The sequence below is a fragment of the Xyrauchen texanus genome, chromosome 14 (genome assembly GCF_025860055.1).
Source record: "Xyrauchen texanus isolate HMW12.3.18 chromosome 14, RBS_HiC_50CHRs, whole genome shotgun sequence".
Classification (NCBI taxonomy): Eukaryota; Metazoa; Chordata; class Actinopteri; order Cypriniformes; family Catostomidae; genus Xyrauchen; species Xyrauchen texanus.
The window spans coordinates 39,335,411-39,357,613 of record NC_068289.1 but is presented as its reverse complement, the minus strand read 5'-3'; the positions used below and the strand labels follow the sequence as shown (position 1 = coordinate 39,357,613).

Genomic DNA, 22,203 nt, shown 5'->3' with positions numbered 1-22,203 from the left:
AACAATTGTTAGACATATAACTAATATCATACACAAAGTTGATGTCCTAAACAACTCGCCAAAATTATAGTTTGCTAATATGAAATCTGTGGAGTGGTTAAAAAATGAGTTTTAATGACTTCAATCTAAGTGTATGTAAACTTCTGACTTCTACTTTATTTTATGGAATGTTATTCAAAATCTTCTGAATAAAAAAGATCTCATGTTCATTGCAATGAAACAAAACAACTTTATCAATAATATATACATATATATATTTGTTTCATGTTTATACGTATATGTACTAGAGGAAGACTGATGTATCGGTTTTACCAATTAATCTGTGCAGATAGTTGTTTTTTGGAACTATCGGTTATCGGCAAAAATGTCGATATTTGTCATTATTTTTTCATTTCAAAATAAAAGTCCCGGTGTGTTTCAGGCTTGTTTATACTTAAAAGTCCTTTATTATGGACTAAATCTTCATTTTTCTGTTTACTATTGGGCTTTTAGTTGAACAAAACACTGCATCTGGGATTTTATTCATATTGGACCCTATGTCTTTGCCCGCCATAGTAAAGAAAGAATACAATTTTTATGACATTCTATACATTTCTAATAAAAATCTATCTGCCTATTAATCGGTTATCGCCCTTTCCCACCACCTCAGTTATCGGCAAAATCCACTATAGGTCCACCTCTAGTATGTACAAGAGTACTCATATCCATGAGACCATGAGACAAATGCATCTTTTAATGCAAATATTAGTTAGGAATAATGCATGGCGAGGTGTATGCTAAACTATTTTAATGCACGACGTGGAGGCAAAGAACCACCCGACACGAATTGGAGCCATTTGCGTGCTTACTAAACTGCAAAAGCATTTTAATTTAACTATATTGACCACTTCAATCAGCAATGTCAGCAAAGATGCCTTCAATAAGTCCCGGTGACTTTCTCTCTCCATCTGTGTAAAACATAGATGAATGTCAAACCATACTTTCCTAAAAAGCCCTATGGTAATACAGATAAAAATACTATAACAATGCTAATAATATAATAATTATTTGCAGTGATTTTGCAGTGCACTGATTGCAAACAGCTTCCAATCCGTGCATGTTGCAACACTGACCCACTTTCTATTGTTTGAAACAAATATTCAGGATCAGGTCATCGATTTCACTGTCAGTCACAACCCAGAAACATTTCTGTCAATCAACGTGTGTCTGTTGACCCATTTCATGGCTTGAGTCAATGGCAGAACTAATATAAATGAATGACACACTTAATTCCATGTTAAAAACACATTGTGTCCATTACCAGCACCTCAAAGCGTCCTTGAGTGTACAACACACAATATACCAGATTAAAGTAAAATATTTAGTTAAATGAGGTTGTTAATTTAAAAAACTGCTCTGATTAATTTATAAATGATATAACCTGATAATCTGAAAAGATATTGCCTCCCTTAACAGCTTCAAAGAAAGCTATATCGGTAAGTTCAAGGTTACCAATGTTACTCTGTTTTTACTATTAAATTAGAAGGAAAATTAGGGATTATATACTATATTATTTAGTTTAACCCTTTAAACTCTGATGGGTTTTGTTTGAAAGCTGAGAAGCTCTACTTTCCAATGCATGTAGACAATATGACCAAAACTGAACAATTTGCAAACAAATCAGAATTGCTCCGTTTTGATAATTTATTCATAATTTTGCACTGTTTATTATTGTAATCGGTAAACTCATAAACTGGTCAAATAGTCATGTGTCATATGTTGTTGGAAAGCTCTTAAAGCATAGAATACAACCAGAATATTTGTTTTACTCACAGACAAAAATATAGCGAGTAATAGCTAATTATATGTCTTTGGCAAACATGCTACATGTAAACAGGTGTTGCTTATATGCCGCATTTCCGTTTATTATTTGACGAAAAATAAACAGAAGATAAAATATCACACACCATTATTTAGAGGAGGGGATTATCTTTAAAACAAGCCCACACGCAACAGAAAATCCATACAAAAGCACAATGTGCACACAGAACATAACGTGCTATTTGGCTAAAAACACATTAGCTTTTCTGGATCACATAACTTTATCGGAAATTACGAGGGTACGTTGTCCAACATCATGGAACACTAAAGCAATCGTATTCGGATTCAGATCACTGCAACCAGAGGTGGAAGGCATCCAAATATGGGCAGAGAGGATCACTGTAATTACATATGGCCACCAGGAGATGGCACCAAATACATGACACAGACTCAATGATGACTCAAATGACACAGAATGAAACTGAATCAGACCTCGTTACTCATTCCTGCATGCTATGGAGAGAGAGCAAACCTTTTGTCATTGTTGTATTTGCATTTGTAATGAATTCTTATGTACAATTATTATGTTTTATTTGTTTGGAGAGGCTTTTGGACACATTGAGATGTTTTTGGACACTATGATAAATAATTTTTGTTATGCTATATATTTTGGTTGCTTTGTCATATCAACACAAAGTTTTACTCAGTTACAGGGGACATGATTGGGAACAAAACACTTCATCAAATTTTCAGCTCAAGTTTTTTAGTGATATTTCAGAAGTTTCTTAGGCTGAGAGTCTCAGAACATGTCATTATCATAGACTGTAAAAAAAGATGGACGACGCCCTTTCGCTCTTTTCCATTGGTAAGAACTGAAGCCGCCAGTGTCCCGATATGGCGCTGACATCTTGGGACTTGAGTCTGCGCAGTTGCGATTTCGGGACCAGACCTGCACAGTAGTGAGCAGGAAGTAAAGCCGCGAAATCAAGGCCCAGCCCTCACTCTCGCTGAATCAATAAAAAAAATAAATAATTATAGAAATTTAGATATTACATTTAAAGCTCCAATCTCCTCAGTCCTCCGAAGATCCCGAAAAAAAGTCAGTTGGTGCTTCAGTGACTACTTCGCTCAGAGAACCTGTCAATCACAGCTGTCAATCATGATGTCACAGCAGCGTTTTTATAGCATCAAATAACTAAAAACAAACTTATTTTGAAACCAAACACTTGAAATGACATCAACGTGATAGAAACGACAGTAAATGACAGAAACTATCTTTGGAATAAAGATATGTGAACGGGTCAATAAAATGTGAATAAAGATATTCAACGGGTCTCACGTCCCGTTGAATAACATGGGGAGGCGGGGTTTATGACCTATACTAGGTCCAGCCACCAGGGGGGCGATCGAGACGTTTTGGCTTCACTTTTGAGGGCTTGTGCGGCACACTTGGTCATTATCTATATCATTAAAAACATTTGAAAAGTTATCCAAAGTTAAATGATGAAAGCACAAAATGAATCTGATCTAAATTCATAAAGAGTGAAAACTAAGTATCAGAAACTTACTTTAAATGGTCTAAATATATATATATAATTATTTTTATAAAGAACATATATTAAAGATGCTAATTAACCCATGATCCCCGGCGATTATCAGTGTTCTAAAAGACTTGTTGTATTCAAACTATTATATAAATAAAATTGGCTTTTAGTGTCACTGTGTAAACTGCACATTGGCCTGCCTCCAAACCATTATTATTTTCTTTTTCTGTAAAATGATGTGTTGGGGGGTGGGGGGGGATCCCTCCTAAATGTAATTTGTAACCTTCAACCGAATGTTCCCCAGGATCTCTGAATCAGCATGTCTGTAATTACATGTTTGTGTTGTTGGTTTTCAGGGCTTGGGGGAAACTGAGCTGTTCTGAGGTTGTTTTAAAACCAAAATTTGGCCCTCTCATGTGACTTTACACCCGCTGGCTGGCACCTCAGAGAAGACAAAAATGATTCTTAACAAAACATGAGCACAGATGTTCCTCGTTCCCCGTCTTATAACAAATGGGAGGAAAAAAACTATTCTGAACTATTCTACTTAAAAAATTTTTTTAAAAAAATGGACAGTCTTCACTTCATCCGAGTACAAGCCTCAAATGTTGTCCATTATTTGTTTCACATCTCAAATGATCAAGAATAGTAGACTTGTTGAGCATTGAATCAATCCAAGAGGCTGACTCAGTCTGAGCTCATTGAATATTCATGAGCACAAACAGCTGCCCTATTGAACATGTTTTAAAAAGCACTGAATTGAATGGCTAACTCCTTTATCCTGTGAGAGCGTTGACATGCAAGTACAGCCAAATTCACATGTCTGTGCACGGCCTTCGTGAGAACTTGGTTTGTGTTAAAGCTGTTATTGAACTTTGTTCACTTGTTTAGAAATATGACTCCAAAGATGAATTGGGCTGGAGATGAAATGGCTATTGATAGAGTAAATTAACAATAGTTCTCAGTTCTTGTGAACAGCAGTTTCCTAGATCACTAGATCATCATAATATCACTGGAAGTGAATGGCGCGAATCTGCCAACATTAAAATATTCACTGTTTTAAACGTATAGCCACAAGACGTAAACATGATGTGTGTGTGACGAGGAGGAGGGCGTGGCCAGGTCGTGAGGACACACGGCCGGCCCTGAATCGGGCTAATCAGCCAGGAGTGGGATAAATAGAGCCGGAGGTGCAAGTTCGAGAGAGAGAGAGAGAGACATACGCGGCCGTATGTTTTAAGTTATTTAAAGTTCATTTATATAATTACATTTTATGATGACAGCCCGTTTCTGCCTCCGAAACCATGGAGGGAGGAGGGATGCACGGTGGCAGAGTCCTCGCCGCTGTCATCCTCCAGGGGAGCAGTCTCGGCCGTCTGCCAGGGGACGGAGGGGTCGCTGCCGGCCGGCGAGAGCAGGAGGAACCGCGGCCATTCGCCGCAGAAGGGGAGGAGCGATTCTGGCCGCCAGGGACCGGAGGACACGCTGCTGGCCGCCGGGGACCGGAGGAGCGTTTGAGGACCGGGCGACAGTGCATCCCTCCTCCCTCCCGGGTTTTGGCAGCACTGTAACAGTATAAGGATGGGCAAGGAGGAGGCGGGAACCGCCTGAACAGTCAACATTAACTTTAATGTTATAAATGAACTTAAAACAACATAAAACATAAACGAACAGACACACATGCAGTGCGGCCACGTGCGTCTCTCTCTCTCGAACTGGTGCCTCCGGCTCGTCTTGATCTCGCTCCCGGCTGATTAGCCCGATTCAGGGACAGCCATGTGTCCTCACAGGCCGGCCCCGCCCTCCTCCTTGTCACAGTGTGTTAACATGATTTTAGTGCAATAATATTGTTTATATAAAATTGTAAAACCTGCCATGACGATGTAATGCAGTAAACCCTTAAACAACAACAAAAACAACAATATAAATATCTTTTATAAAATTACAGCTTCACATTTCTGCCTTTAAACCCTCCAAAAATTGGCCCCATTCACTTCCATTGCAAGTTTCAGATATAAGTAGAGCTTCAAACTGAAAATGCCTGTGGTTGCCTGTAACATATATTGAATAAATATGACAGCTGGGTTTCAACCGTGGCTAGAACTTTCCCACCAATTCCCTCTTTGAGATCGATCACCTTATAATAAAACACATTATATGGGTCACATGGTGTTAAAGCACCAATTCTACATTTCACCCACACTGTTTTTTCCAATTCCCAAAACTGACAATACTCTGATAACTCTCACGATATAACATTTCCTCCAGCTGTTGTTTCCCATCAAGGGAAGCTTAATAATCCGGGATATGTTCATTCAATTGGCACACATGATCTCTACACACTTTAGCTCCTTGTTTCATACTTCAAGGAAAATCCGGAACAATTTTGGCTGGGAAATGAACATGACACACCCGCTGAAAGCGGCCCTTGTAAACCCAAGTGACACAGACCCAGTCTCACATGCAATTGCAAATTTTGATACAAATATCGAAAAAGAAGCTGAATCATGGACGTTACATAACATCCTTTAGTTCTGCTGGAGGGACTTAACAATATGATTTGTACAAACTCCAAATCTAATTAATATCCAAAACTTCAGCACGGTTTGTGCTATGACGTGTATTACTTTTCTAAGCCATCTGACTATAGATAGACTATAAAATTGGTGAAAAAAACCCCATTGACCGATCCATATCTAGAGTTACAATGCACAGTGGAGTGCCCATTAAACCTCGGGTGTGCATTATTTTGTAATAATTCAATGGGATGGAGTGCATTATTCGGTTTATACCATGGTTACCACAACTTAAGATGTCCCTCAGGGTTTTATCTCAAGACATTTTATGGTTTTCATCCCTAAATGCTCTTGTGAGTAGAACTACTTTCTTGCACCACGGATTCAGCGTCTAGCTTTGATACAGCACAAGTCTTCATTGCGTGGACTGCGCTCGCTGCTTTTAAGGACTTATTGGAGTAGCAATTTAGGATATTATATACATTGTCATTTTTATTCGATGTACCTAATCAATGTACCCACCAATGGAGTGGTGGTGGTATAGTGGTTTAATGCACATAACTGGTAAACTGGTAATCAGAAGGTTGCTGGTTTGATCCCCACAGTCACCACCATTGTGTCCTTGAGCAAGGCACTTAACTCCAGGTTGCTCCGGTGGGATTGTCCCTGTAATAAGTGCTCTGTAAGTCGCTTTGGATAAAAGCGTCGGCCAAATGCATAAATGTACATGTATTTTGTTTAATTGGTTATTTTGCTGTGGTAGCCTGTAGTGTTATGGAACCGTTATGCGGTCAAGAACTGGAACTACTTCATAGACGTGCGTTTCCTGGAAAAATAATTGCACGCCTTAAAATGTCCGTCAACCAATCAAAATCAAGCCTTCAAACAGACCCATGGTCTAATTTTATCCCTTTTCTCCCCAATTTGTCATGCCCAATTCCCACTACTTGCTAGCTCCCCATAGCGGCATGGTTAATCACTTCAGTTGCCTCCGCGTCTGAGACAGTCAACCCGCGCATCCGATCACGTGACTCGTTGTGCATGACACCGGAGACTCACAGCATGTGGAGACTCATGCTACTCTCCACGATCCACACACAACTCACCACACGCCCCATTGAGAGAACCACTAATCACCACCACGAGGAGGTTACCCCATGTGACTCTACCCTCCCTAGCAACCAGCCCAATTTGGTTGCTAAGGAGACCTGGCTGGAGTCACTCAACACGCCCTGGATTCAAACTCACGACTCCAGGTGTGATAGTCAGCGTAAATTCTTGGAACAAAAACAAGAGCCAACCACCTTTTAGGGACAGGCATCGCCTGTCAATCAACTTGAGAATGAGCATGCACATTAGCTATACAAGGTGGTAAAATTGCATATTTTTTTGCATAATCAGAGGTAAAGAAGCACAATTTAAGATACCAGTATTGTCAGATTTTACAGCTGATTCTAAATATGTTCTGTGATTGTAATATTGATCAACCATTTTAGAGATTTTGGTCTTTCCCCATTCAAGTAGATAAGAGCTGTACCTTAACAACACTTGTTTATATAGCAAATAGCTGCCCGAGAGCATTCCAAACATGGCTGCAGAGTGGACTGACTTGCTAAAAAGACTTCCGTGTGGTCATTCATATGGTGAGAGCACATCAATGGCCAAATAAAGAGATTCAGAGCCTTTTGTTTAGTGGCAGCGACAGTAAATGAGAGCAGCACAAAGAGCTATCTGTGAAGACTTGAATGTGCACTCCCAGGCCCAGTGCCAACAACTCCAGCCCTTTAGACTCCCTTTAAACCAACATTAACAATAACGTTCACTCCAAGACCACGGAAATCTGAAAAAAAAGCTATACTCTTCATTTCTATGGCAAACGAGTACAGTTGGAGTTGGAAGGTTTGACAAGCTTAAAGATCGCTGCTACTTGATCGTGTTTTACTTCAAATGCCGTTGCAGTTTTTGATAAAGAGACAAACAAAGTTGATGCAAAGAGTAAGAACTAATTTCAACGCCAAGAATTAAGAGTGAAGGAGGATAGAGGATATCATTTCATGCAGGGGTTTGACATCTGGCCAGTTGGAACAACTAATAAATACTTTGAAGAAAAATAGCAGCTAAAAGACCTCATTCAAGCACAGCAGATAACAGGAAATAGGTTGCATACTAAATACTAAATGATACTAAATGTCTCTCAATTTCCATTTAAACCAAGAACCTTCTATTAAGAAGTGTTAATAATATAAATGCATTGTTATTATTGTATCTGTTAGTATTCTTATTATTATTATTCCTCTGGCAACCCATAAATCATATGGTAAAAAGTTGTGAAATTTGGCACACTAATAGAGGACACCTTAAACTATTACTGACCCAAATTTGGGGTCTCTAACTTAAACCCTCTAGCGCCACCAACTGTTTAAAGACCGCAAAGCCTACTTTTTCTAACCCCTCCTAGGCTGCAAGTCCGAGTTGCATAAAATTAAGCATGTATCATCTAGGGAAATTGAAAACATGAAGTTATTAAAAGCTATTTGAAAGACCAAACTGTTCTCGAATAAAGTATCAATGAATTCAAAGGCGAGCACGCCGAAATGGATGTCAGGTTTATATCTTCGTAACGCTTTGGCGTATTGAAACAAAACGTAGTATATGTCAGAGAAATCGTGAATTGAGGGTACCTGCACAGTTTCAGCTAGTGGTTTGCTTATAACGTCTGAATAGTTTGGCATAAAATTGTGAGACTGGTCTTTTTAGATTCCTTGGGGCATGCAGAGCGGATACCTAATTTTCATATGTCAGCCATATTTGTCGTTGGCCATTTTGAATCTGGTCATAAAATGCGGTATTTTACAAACACATTGGCACATTGTTACGAATCTTGGTATGCATCATCAGCATTATATCCTGAGGGTTCCTATACAGAAGGGGCCAGCACCACCTTGTGGTCAAAAGTTATAATGAAAGTTTATAAATGCTTAATAAACATTTGACTAGTTCGGCCTATCGTCCTGAAACTGCCCTCCTTAAATATCTTGGGTTATGTCGAGTGCGATAATACCCAATTTGCCATGGTCAGTCATTCTTCCTGTCTGCAATTTTCCCTAGTCCATAAGTGTGATCCACAAAAAAAATTGTCATATATCATCTAGGGATCCTCAAGACAAAAAGTTATCAAAAGATTTTCAATAGGCCCAACAGTTCTCAAATAGCACACCAACGAATTAGATGGCAAGACACCAAAAGCATCTGAGCTAGTGTCTCGACAAAGCTTTGCTGTTTTGACATGAAATGTGTATGCGTCACTGTGACCACACCCTAAAAGCATCACATAAATTAGTGCCACCTATTGGTCAAAAGTTATAGTTAACTGTATAGTAATATTAGTAATGCAGCTATATTTATATACAGTATAACAGTGATACAAATTACTGATATCATGATGTAATATTTTGGTCATACAACCTAACCCCCTACAATGCAGCATCCAATCATGTCCCTTAATTTACATGATTGACAGGCCAGTTTACAACCTGTATTAAATGGCTAATCAAAGCCTTGATTCCCCTCGTCTTGTTAACTTATTCTTTACTCGTATGTCCTGGTTCCCCACTTACAGGAATGTAATTAGGTCAACCCAGAAAAAAGTATAGATTTTTTTCATCCTTCCTCATCGATACAGTCTATACAATAGAGTATAGCGATGCTTAATGGTGTCATGGAAAGAAATGTGCCCTGATATACAATGTGAACTCAACAAAGCTTTCATGAAACGAGTGTGTTTGTAATGCATTCAGTGCAAGTCAAAGCATATGATACTCACCGTTAGAGCCACAGAATTTTATATTTCTATTGCAATTTCTGTAATTACAGGCGTTTAGCTTTTATTTTGAATCGTGCTTTTATTTTGACGTGTGGTTTTGACGGAAGCTTCACTTCTATTTCTGACAGAACTGACCAATAAACAGTTCCCTACATGGCCCGGTGTGATCATTAAACCACAAATACTGTGATTTAATTATATATATAGTCTAGCTGTGCTGTGATTGATTAGTGGTTTGAGTCAGATCGAGTCGGCCCTCGGTACTGGTACTGCAGAAACACTGGCATCATGGCATCTTTTTTATTTTAGTACCGACTTGGTACCGAAGTACCCGCCCTTTTGACATTACTAGGTCTGGGTAATTACAGACAGAAATCTCCAATTGAGGTCTAAGGAATATCTGATTAGACCTTAAAACCCTCATCGGTTTTTGAGAACATTTAACTCACTTTTAGCGCCACACAGTGGACATTTCACCTCAGAACTGCCGCGATACGAGTAATGAACCACAAATAATATCATTTTGTCAAAATGTCGCCAGTCACATAATTTCATGAGATCAGGCTGAACTTTAATAACATTAAGCTATGCTAACAAGATTCATTCGGGACTCACAAAAACACAAATGAATGTTCACAAGAGGTGGATATAAATATTGAACAATTCCTTGAGGATAACAAGTTTGCCCTTTGGCGTTTTCACTGACATTTGGCTCGGAAAGGCCAAGAACAACCAGTAAAGTCTTAAAGGGGTCATGTCATGAGGAATCGAGAACTTTTAGATTTTTAGCACTCAAGACTTAATCCCCAATGCAATACAAGCATTTATTGAAAACAAGCTGCAAAAATGCCTCGTTCTCTACATCCACGCCTACTTTACGTCACTGCGTCCTTGGCCCCGCCCACTAGCGCTCCTTTTGTATAGAGAGAGACAGAGAGAGAGAGAGAGAGAGAGAAGGTACATTTTCCTGAACACCAAAGTGTACCCATCTGGACTATTTTTAATTATTTTTGTATATAAACATGCACTAGACAGACATCTTTGACCATATTCATGTATCTTGCACTGCTTTTAAAAGACGTGGTATCAAGTTACAACTTTGAAAAGGAGACGCCATCATCAGCTGCTTTACCTCTTGCTGTTCTGAGAACAAACGTGTCCTTCTTGTACCCATCCAATTATTGGTGTATGAAAACATGAACTAGATGGACGCTTTTGACTGATTTGATGCGTTTGGCGATGTGTGTCTCAGTGCCTCATCGCCATCTTGTTTCAGCATGCTTTGGACCTTGTGTGGGGTCTTTTAATTTCAGATTAATCATCGAGGATTGTTTGTGAACCAGTCATAATATGATTTAAGCTTTGCAAAGGAACTGTTATTGAAGGATGGGGCAGTTAAAAACACTATTGGACCCGATCACAAAACCCTGTGTGCATTATATGTAAACCCTGAAATTTAGTTTTATAACGTTGTGGACCTTGTTGATTGAGTTTGCTGAATTTGAGGTGCTGCACGATGTTAGCCAATCACAACAGTTTTTAAAGGTGTCATGAATTGTATTTTTATTTTATAAGGTTCCTTGAGGTCCAAATTAGTCGAAATTTAGGAATAATAGGTCATTTCTATCCAGCTTTTGCAGCTCTGATTCAAATTCTCTGTTTTTGGGGGCGTGTTCTTGAAGACTTCAGTGTAAACGCCCACTGCTGTGATTGGGTAACATCTCTGCACGTGGATAAGTGTAAACGCCACCGCCATTACACGCATGTGGGGTCGTTCATCATAGAATCATCTTTCATCATATATTCAGTGTAGTGACAAACGCACATGTTGTTCGTGAGTCAAGTTTTCATTAAAAAGGATTGTCTAAATTGTCTAAATATATTGATATCAATCCTCTTTTGGTGCATATGTAGCAATTGTACCATCATGCCAACAGAACAAGAAAATATATGCCGCTTAGAGATCCCTGTGCATTAACACTAATGCACGAGCGTCTAAAATCACTAGGATCAAATCAAATACTCAGTGCACATCTAACAGTCTGTAACATGCAAAGCAAAACAATTAACATGGATACACGCACTTGTGTGTTGCAACATCACAGTCGGGTCCAATATAGTTGGCACTGCATCAACTTTTAATTTAAGTCACTGCATCAACTTTTAATTTAAGTCTCTCTGCAAAACCTGCTTCAAACCGTGTCTTGTTTGTTAAAGAACCATCAGCAAAATGAAGCGAGCAAACGAACACATTTTTACCATCGCGTTCCAGGACTTCATTAAAAATAAACATCAGCCACTCTTTCTTAATCTCGGGATCCTTGAAGCAAATGGAAAGGCAAGAGATATTGACAGTGGTGGCTCAGTGGTTGAAGCTCAGGGTTACTGACCAGAAGGTTGGGGGTTAAAGCCCCAGCACCACCAAGATGCCACTGTTGGGCCCTTGAGTAGACACTTAACTCCAGGTTTCTCCGGGGGGATTGTCCCAGAAATAACTGCACTGTAAGTCGCTTTGGATAAAAGCATCTGCCAAATGCATAAAATGTCAAATGTAAAGAGATCTAGTTTCCCACAAACTGGCACTGCACAACGTCTTCGTGGCCATCGTGGCACCTCATGTTGCTCCAAAAATAATCTCACCACTCTCCTCTAATGGCAAGACCGGTGGGCGGGGCTAAAGTATCGACGATAAAGTAGGCGTTGATCTGTTTATGCAGAGGCTGGCCTGTGCTGATGTAATACCTCAATATGATGTAATAGTGAGGAGGAAGTGGAGAACCAGTCGTTTTGGCACATTGGTTTCAATGTTTTTTTTTTTATTAACGAAGACGTTTCAGTTGTACTAATTTAGACAGCAAAACTTATTTAGATGAACATCTTGTTGTTTAGCTCTTTGCTATCTCCAACAAGTGGCACTGAACAAGGGCAAGCTCACAACGATCTTATCTTATGCCTGTGAATGGGTCTTTGATGCTCAAATGTGAGGAAAATTGGCCATGCTTGAGCAAACACTCCCACTCCACACTGACGCTTCCATATCATTTCATATCACAATTCACAATGTCCCTCTTTGTTCCCGGTGATGATCAAGAGAAACAAATGAACATAACGGGCAAACGACGAGAAGAGATTATGAGCACATACCAGAACTAACCATATTCACAACTATGGAGATGATGACGCTTGTCATGCAATCTTTGTTTCTTTTTTGTCACGCTGCACGGTTAATCAGCTCAGCGTGACCTTTGCTTTGAACTTTCCATCACAATATCTTGAACTCAAAGAGCTGGAGGAACGATATCTCACCTTCTCAGCTGACATGCTGTCAACCTTTATAATGTAGAAGCCATGAGTCTCAATTAGTTATGTTTCATATTTCAAGATGATGACAAAAAATAGATCAGATACAGTTTTACAAAAACACACACACACACACACAAACACACACAAAGCTGCTGGAGGTGTGTTATGTGTTGGAGAATGTTTATGCAGGATTATTCTGTCAGACATTTGACGTACACAATGGACATACATCATCACTATTTCACTTTTAACACTTTTCAGACAAAAAGTACAATGGGGGTATTAAGTGGGTCAATGACGTGACGCTAATTGTTTTGTCCGCATCTAATACATTATTCAAAAACACACTACAAATGCAATTCACACTAAACAATCACTAGACTTCACCTCTTCAATGATGAACATTGCAGAGTTTTCAATTACGGAGTTCAAAGTCACTTTGATCTTTGTTTTCCCCTTAGTCAGAAAATGTCCTGTAGAGCAACCGTCCGGAGACAGTAAAACAAATCTCATTAACCAGTTGATACGCACCCCTTTATGAGCACAAACCATGAAAATGACATACCTGAACTTAAATGGTTGCATTTACGGGACTCTTTGGAGTTTGGACACAGTTGTGGTGTCTTTAGAAAGAAGACCCTTTGGACTATATTTCACAAGTTTCAGACTTAATACATGTTGTTATTTATTTAAGTTAGAGAAGCTGAAGTTTATGAAGCGACCGTCTCTCTACATAGTGTAGTCACATGACACAACAAACTCCACCTTGAGTCAGCGATTGTTTTTTATTTAACCTCTAGAGGGCTGCGATATACTGTCGACCCCCCCCAGTGCCAGTCACGGAGGAATACAAAAAAGGGGTGTGTCTGGGTATCTCAGCGAGTATTGACGCTGACTATCACACCTGGAGTCATGAGTTTGAATCCAGGGCGTGCTGAGTGACTCCAGTCAGGTCTCCTTAGCAACCAAATTGGCCCGGTTGCTAGGGAGGGTAGAGTCACATGGGGTAACCTCCTCATGGTCACTATAATGTGGTTCTCGCTCTCGGTGGGGCGTGTGGTGAGTTGTGTGTGGATGCAGTGGAGAATAGCGTGAAGCCTCCACATGCGCTACGTCTCCATGGTAACGTGCTCAACATGTCACATGATAAGATGCGCGGATTGACGGTCTCAGACGCGGAGGCAACTGAGATTCGTCCTCCGCCACCCGGATTGAGGCGAGTCACTACGCCACCACGAGGACTTGGAGTGCATTGGGAATTGGGCGTTCCAAATTGGGGAATGTTGTGTATTGAGCCGTTGCTTCGGCAAAGCATCTCTTAACCCCACCCCCACCCCCACCCCCCGACGCATCAGAAACACCAAGGTATTTTGAGGCCCTACAACCAGTGTGTTTATAATTACTACTTTTTTACAACTAGAGCTTAAAATTGTTTACAAGAGCACAACTGCACATAATAGGATCTTTTACTAAATGTATTGTACAATTTTTTTTTATTTTGTTTTTTTTTTATTTGTAATTTTATTCTCTTTTAGGGTGACTTTTAACATCTGTCCGGGGACTGCAGATGAAAAATAGCCTTCTGGCTAATTCTGGCATATTGGCAGCAATGTTAATTAATATGCACTGTCCCTGTAATAATAAATAAATAAATAAACAAAGTTCTTCATAGATCTCGCCTCGTAATTTTGCTCTCAAAGTGCTCCAGATTGATGCATTTAACTTTTAAATGTACAACATTTTCCTCATGGGGGATGCGGGTGGACCACCCTAAAGGGTCCGAGGTCCACCAACCACACAAAATCCTGTGGGAAACACTGAAATAGGGTCAGTTTTGATTAAGATATCCTCAGTGGCACAATTCAAATGTGCATTAAAAGACACAAAAATGACACAATGCTTCCGGCAAATAGACTGAAATACTTCCCCACCAAACCTGACAAACTACATCAAACAACATAAATACAACCACACCCATGACATTTTAAATATATAAACTCTCCTGTGACACCAAATCATAACATTTCATTACAAGCCAACATGATTACTGTTGATCTGAATGCCGTAAACACTGAGGAAACGCTGAAGAACGCTGAAGAAATGTAAAGTGACCAAGAGTTCATTATGCTGCTGCTGAAAAGTGAAGAAAACGAAAACTGTGGAAAACATCGAGGCTGAAGTTCAGCTCGTGATTTGTTGATTAGTTCCTCTAACTCGCTGTAGTCACAAGGCAATCCTAAACAAACAAGACTACAGTATTTATTGGTCTCATTGAAGAAGCTAGTTCATCTAACATGTCCAGAGTCTGTTTAATGACTGTCTAATACATATTTCATGGACAGATGGCAAGAGCAGGCTGAAATCACCAGTTCCAATCTGATTGGTGACACTATGCAACTTTCGGGTGTAAGTAGGTGCACCAGCAGGGCTGGACTGTAATCTGGCATACCGGGCATTTTCCCAGTGGGCCGACGCACTTTGAGGCCGATCAGAGGCGAACTGGCCATCAGGAGCACCGAGCAGCTGGTGGGTCGGCCGCGAAATGTGCCGAATGGGCCGTGATAAGCTAAAAACATTGTTTTAAAGGAGTTTTATATATATATATATATATATATTGGAAAACAAGCCAAAAAAGATGAATCAAAAACACGTTTTGTTGCCAGGTATAATGGGCAATGACTTCACTCTCTTAATTTTTGGTCACTTCGATCCATATTTAAATGGATTGCCAATTTTCTTCATGATAATATACACACTGTGACACACACAGTATATTATAATTCAATATGTTTTAATCCAGCTGCAGAAGAAATGCAGAATGTGCAGTTTAAATCTCTTCCCCTTAGAGCGGGACACTTAGAAGAGGCGCTGACCGCACAGAGAAATGTTAATTTCTAATAATAGAGTCTGTTAATTTGCATTAAAGATATAAATGGCGGGTTGTTTCTTTTTAAACACTCTGACATGCAAGTTTTGCTAAAGTGGAATGTCAGATATTCCCAAGTCATCTTTCACAATGACACCGTATTTACTGCATTTATTATTTTGCATTATAATTCCCTCTTCTCCCCTTTAGGTGTTTGGCATGTGTCAGCATGTAAAGAGGGGCGGCTGTGGTTCAGGTGGTAGAGCGGGTCTGCCACTAATCGCAGGGTTGGCGGTTTGATTCCCGGCCCACATGACTCCACATGCCGAAGTGTCCTTGGGCAAGACACTGAACCCCAAGTTGCTCCCGATGGCAGACTAGTGCCCTATCATGACAGCTCTGCTGTCATTGGTGTGTGTGTGTGTGTGTGTGTGTGTGTGTGTGTGTGTGTGTGTGTGTGTGTGTGTGTGTGTGTGTGTGAGCGTGTATTTATCACTTTGTGGGTACCAAATGTCCCCATAAGGATAGTAAAACCCGAAGTGTGTGTCTGTGTATGGGTGTATGAGTGTGTGTATGGGTGTATTAGTGTGTGTGAGTGTGAGTATGGGTGTGTATGAGTGTGTGTATGGGTGTGTGTCTATGTATGAGTGTGTGTATGTGTGTGTGTGTGTCTGTGTGAGTGTGAGAATGGGTGAATGAATCACAGTGTAAAGCACTTTGAAACCCGCTAAGGTTAAAAAAAAGCGCTATATAAGTGCAGACCATTTAAAAACAAAAACTCAGATTGATCGCTTTACATGTCAGTCTGACAGTCTCTACATGGGCATTTCTTGGCTGAAATAAGCTGCAAACTGGTCCAGATTTTAATGCCAATTGTCATAAGTCTGACTATGCAATACAGATAACTTCCTCTTTCAAAAAAGGGAAAACTTTTCAGCACTTCCCCAGACGCCTTTTCCAAAAATGATTTGCATGTTCTTCAAAATTACTGGATGACCATCCACTGTACAGCCCCTAATTATCCATGCTGTACATCGGACCAACAGACTGCTGCATGCAAACAATTTCAGAACACTGATGTCACTAAATGAAGACACCTCAACGTGTTATTATTTGACTTTATTAAGTTCTGAAACATCCCACCATCTACAATGAACTCGCTGTATCTTCTATACAAGTTATAATAACAGTAATACATTAACTGTGAATTAAACAATTAAAACCTTTACACTAAACGTTAAGGGTGCGTTCACACATGGCAGGTTTGGTTCGAATAAAACAAACTCTTGTGCGATTGCTCTGTTAGTGCGGTTCATTTGGACAAGTGTGAACGCTGCCATCCGATCCACCAAACAAGCGGACAGAGACCCCCCTGAATAGCGGGTCCCGGACGATCCGCTTCCAAACGGACTCTATGAACGCAGCATGGACCGCAGACGTCTAAACGGACCAATAACAGGATGTGATGTCCCTAAAAATCACATGACTTGATAACAGAGCGGTAAGAGCGGTGTATGCAAAACAAAATGAGCAGAGGACAAACACGGGCAATGAGGTGGTCCGACGAGCATATTTTAAGTATACTGGAAAAAAACGCACAAAAATGCTTAAGTGTTCAAAACGTTCAGTGGTTAAGGGCAAGTGGGTCCAACGAGCACCTTGAGCCCAGCAGCCAGCATTGTTTTGGGTGTTTGCAAAGTTCTGTCGCAAAATATACGTCATAACAGCAGTCCAATAAGGTTGTGACCATTTGCATGTTTAATAGGTGCTACTAGTTACAAATTAGAAAGGGAAATGGGAAAAGAAATGAAGCAAATCATTAAAAAAAGACTATTTAATAGAATCCATCCATTTAAGTGCTTTGCACTGATAAAATAATGACCCACTCAGAAAGAAAGAAACTTTTATAATTATTTTGTCAAAGCCGCAACGCTATGGATACCATGCAGCTGCGATGCAGGACGGACTTAATTAAAGGAGGCCCCTCATTTATGTATCATTCGTCTCAGGACGTCCCAGCTCACTGGAGCTACTTCAACGCTAACAGTCTCCGGAGTTGCACAAAGGCACGGCGGATGAATTAGACACACAAAGCCAGTGCTGTGAGAGAGAACAAACCAAAGCTCTCACACATTCTCACACTGTCAGCTGCGACGGGGCAAATAAACCCAGGTCTGTTTTTCTCCAGAAAAAATTCTGAAAAACTCAGAACACACGGTTCAGTTCATCCCGTAAAAAGAAAGCCCCCTTGGGTTGAAACAGCGTCAACTTAACAAGGAAATTCTGCTGAAGGATAAATAAAAACAAGATGTTTTAAAGGGACGGTACACCCAAAAATGAAAATTCTCTCATTATTTACTCACCTTCATTCCACCCCAGATGTCTATGACTTTCTTTCTTCTGCAGAACACAAATTAAGATTGTTAGAAGAATACTGTAGATCTGTAGGTCCATACCATGCAAGTGAATGGTGAGCAGAATTTTGAAGCTCTAAAAAGCACATAAAGGCAGCATAAAAGTAATCCAGTGGATAATCCATGTCTTCAGAAGTGATATCAGATCAATATTTAAGTCCTTTTTTACTATAAATCTCTACATTCACTTTCACTTCCACATTATTCTCCTTTTGTTTTTGGCGATTTGCGTTCTTCGTACACATCGCCACCTACTAAGCAAAGCTTAGAATTTATAGTAAACAAATGACTTAAATATTTATCTGTTTCTCAACCACACCTATCATATAACTTCTGAAAACATGGATTTAACCACTGCATTACTTTAATGCTGCCCTTTTTGTGCTTTTTGGAGCTTCAAAGCTTTGGTCACCATTCACACACATTGTATAGACCTCCAGAGCTGAGATATTCTTCTAAAAATATTTTTTGGGTTCAGCAGATGTAAGTGACTCATCTGAGTACATGATAATATTTTGGGGTGCACTATCCCTTTAAGAGCATAACCAAGTGATGAGACATAGTTTATCAGATTCCTGAGGTTTGAACGTGAACACACACACACAGAGTTGATCTATGTCTCAGTGCTTGCCCATCTGGCCCACAGCCCTTCTTAGTGTCCCAGAGCCCATAATTCAGTCAGGACCATTTAAAAAGTGTTTAACATGTGTGTGTAAAGGGCACCTCTTTTGCATGCTTCAGAGAGGGAACACAGAGAGCAAAATGACACACTGTTCTCTTCACTCAAAACTATACAAAACTGAATAGGACATATTACAATATTCTCTAAATTTAAATGAAGATACCAGCATTAACCCTATTGACGAGTGCTCTCTAATTTCGCTGCATAGAGAGCAATAGGATGCTCCCTTGCTCCCTATTTAGTGTATGACTTAACCTCCAGTGTGCTGTCTGTCTGTCTGCACTGGTCTCAGAACAGTTATAGGAGAGCTATAGGATGCTCCCTTGCTCCCTATTTAGTGCATGACTTAACCTCCAGTGTGCTGTCTGTCTGCACTGGTCTCAGAACAGTTATAGGAGAGTTATAGGATGCTCCCTTGCTCCCTATTTAGTGCATGACATAACCTCCAGTGTGCTGTCTGTCTGCACTGGTCTCAGAACAGTTATAGGAGAGCTATAGGATGCTCCCTTGCTCCCTATTTAGTGCATGACTTAACCTCCAGTGTGCTGTCTGTCTGTCTGCACTGGTCTCAGAACAGTTATAGGAGAGCTATAGGATGCTCCCTTGCTCCCTATTTAGTGCATGACTTAACCTCCAGTGTGCTGTCTGTCTGCACTGGTCTCAGAACAGTTATAGGAGAGCTATAGGATGCTCCCTTGCTCCCTATTTAGTGCATGACTTAACCTCCAGTGTGCTGTCTGTCTGCACTGGTCTCAGAACAGTTTGAAATGCATCTTATTTTCATCATAACTCCATATAAAGCCTCCGAAAGACACATTTTCAGCTTTTGGATGAACCGATTTATTCTCAATGTAATTTTAGGATTTCTAAAGAAAGTATGTGCTAAAGTACACAGTAATGTACGTTGTGTTTATCAGCGTGCCATTTCGCAATATATCGCTGAAATGTTTAAAATGGCACATCAGATGAAACTAAAGACTCTAATCTTTAGACTCAAACAGGTTTCAGTGTAAAAACTTAATTAGGTTTCTCACCAGATGCAGTTTTGTTGCAGTTTCTCCCAAAGACAAACTCCGCTGTGGTCAGCACCATGTTGTTTTGTCACATGACTCTGAGCGTTGAACAAAATTACTGAAAGCACAGAGTCTCCTGAACTGAGATCAGTCGGATTAAATGAATTGAAATTATGCTGTGAATATAACGAAGCCAAAATATAACGTCCACGCATGTGTACACAGGGTTTGCATAATATTGTATTATTTTAGGTGCTTTTAAACAATCCAAAACACAACATTAGAGTTATTTTTGTACATAATAATATAATGCAATTACTATTAATTTATTATTAGTAGCAGTACAGTACTGTGAATATTATTATATATATATTTCTGTTGTACATTTTTTTGCATTTAAATTGAGCTTTTATTTTGAAACCTTTCCATTTCCGTGTGCTTTTGATGATAGCTTCTCACTTCCAAAAAAGCAGGTCACTATGTAAACCAATGTGACTTTTATAGCGCAAAAGGCTACTATTTTATTAAATAAATATTACAGGTCGACCGACAGTGGATATCGCCGATAGCAATAACTAAGCTAACGTTTATTTGGACGAAAGTTACATAATGCTGGACTTTTACGTATAAACAAGCCTGAAACACACAGGTGACTTTTATTTTGAAATGAGAAAAAACTATCGGCAACTCTCGACAGATTATTGCCAGTAACCGATAGTTCCAAAAAGCAACTATCGGTACCGATTAATATGTAAAACCGATATATCAGTCTTCCTATAATAAACATGTAGTCTGTATGTGGCTTGTGCTACAAAGTGAATTAGCGCATCTGCTAACAAACAAGCCGCGCAATGCTTGTGATGTTTTCCACGTATGAGTCGAGGATCTCTTAAAGGTACAGTACGAGCACTTTCTGTCTTTATATCGTCACACAACCAACTCCACATGTTCACAAACGCTCACATTTGAAGCCAAACCCTATCTCATGAAAAGTTGTATGAGTTTGCTAAATCGTGAGAAATCACACGAGTTTGTTCGCATGAATTCATGCAAACGCCTGGATGTGTAATGTAAAAGTAAGCGAAAGTTCTGCGTTTCATACGCTGGTATGTGCTTGGCTAATTTTATGCCATAAACAAAACCCTGTACATAAACCTAGCCAAAAAGTACAGTCTGTAAGGATGAGTTGAAGTGTAAGAGTATGTTTTGTATGACGGAACAATGTCGCATTTTAGAAGGAGACGATGAAGTCACCTGATTGACTTTTACAAAAGTCGTATGAATTCTTACGAGCTGTACAATTTCTCTGCGAGAGCACAGCATATTAACTATTTTTTCTTCTACTTCAAACAATAACAGAAGGGCAAAGATTTGCTGATGCCAAAGGAAGAGTCCCATATAAAGCCACCCAGTAGTTCAACTAAATTCCTACAAAAGCCCAACAGTCTCTATACACTCCTGTTCACTAAAGTTTCGCTTGTTGTGCTGGTTTAGATGCAGCTGATGTGAGTGAAATCCCTTTAGTCTAATCCATAATCTCGCTTAGTGGCCCATTTACCGCTCCAGAATAATGCCACTCGCAAACCCGTGTCAAATACCCAGAAACTCACAGACTTTGCAAAGAAAGGATGAACGAATTATTTCTCAGACAGTTGTTTACGCGCGTCCTGTTGCAAATTTAAGTTGAACTGTTACAGTGTGGGGGGAAAACGTTCCATAAATTGTTACAATGTAACGCTACAGCGTGACGGAGATTTAATAACGTCAGTTTTAAGTTTACATACCCATTTTCAAGCGTCCCAGGACTTCTGCTGCAGTCGCATCAACTGAGGAGAGTTTAACGGTTTAACGGGAACGCTGATTCCGCGAGCTCTGACTGAAGCATCTGCACCGGCGCGTGACGTCAGCGGCAGGGATGACCCGCCCCCACCAGGCAGGAACGCCCTCTTCATCCCTTATGTGCTATAATAATAATAATATAATAATACATTATTTTTGCTGTCGTTATTTATATGATTATTGATCAATTAAATTAAATGTATCCATAACATTTGATGAAGTGTCCTACATACAAAATGCAATTTAATTGGCAAATTTAATAAAATGTATTAAAAATAATAATAATAAACTTTCTCTATTAAAATCTGATTTGATGTGAATAATTTTTATAACAATTTTAAATGAGTAATTATGTATTTTTATCTTTTCTAAACAGCCAATCAAGGTTTTTTCTATGTTAAAG

General features: G+C 39.6%; 1 protein-coding gene across 1 annotated transcript in view; it reads right to left on the bottom strand.

The window, feature by feature from the left end:
* LOC127655384 (neuronal membrane glycoprotein M6-b-like) overlaps positions 1-21,868 on the bottom strand; it is a 54,207-nt gene extending 32,339 nt beyond the window's left edge. Inside the window, exon 1 of the mRNA XM_052143213.1 lies at positions 21,746-21,868. Coding sequence (XP_051999173.1) covers positions 21,746-21,749 — 4 coding nt within the window. The 5' untranslated portion in view covers positions 21,750-21,868. The remainder of the gene's footprint in view (positions 1-21,745) is intronic.
* Between the last annotated feature and the right edge of the window lie 335 nt (positions 21,869-22,203).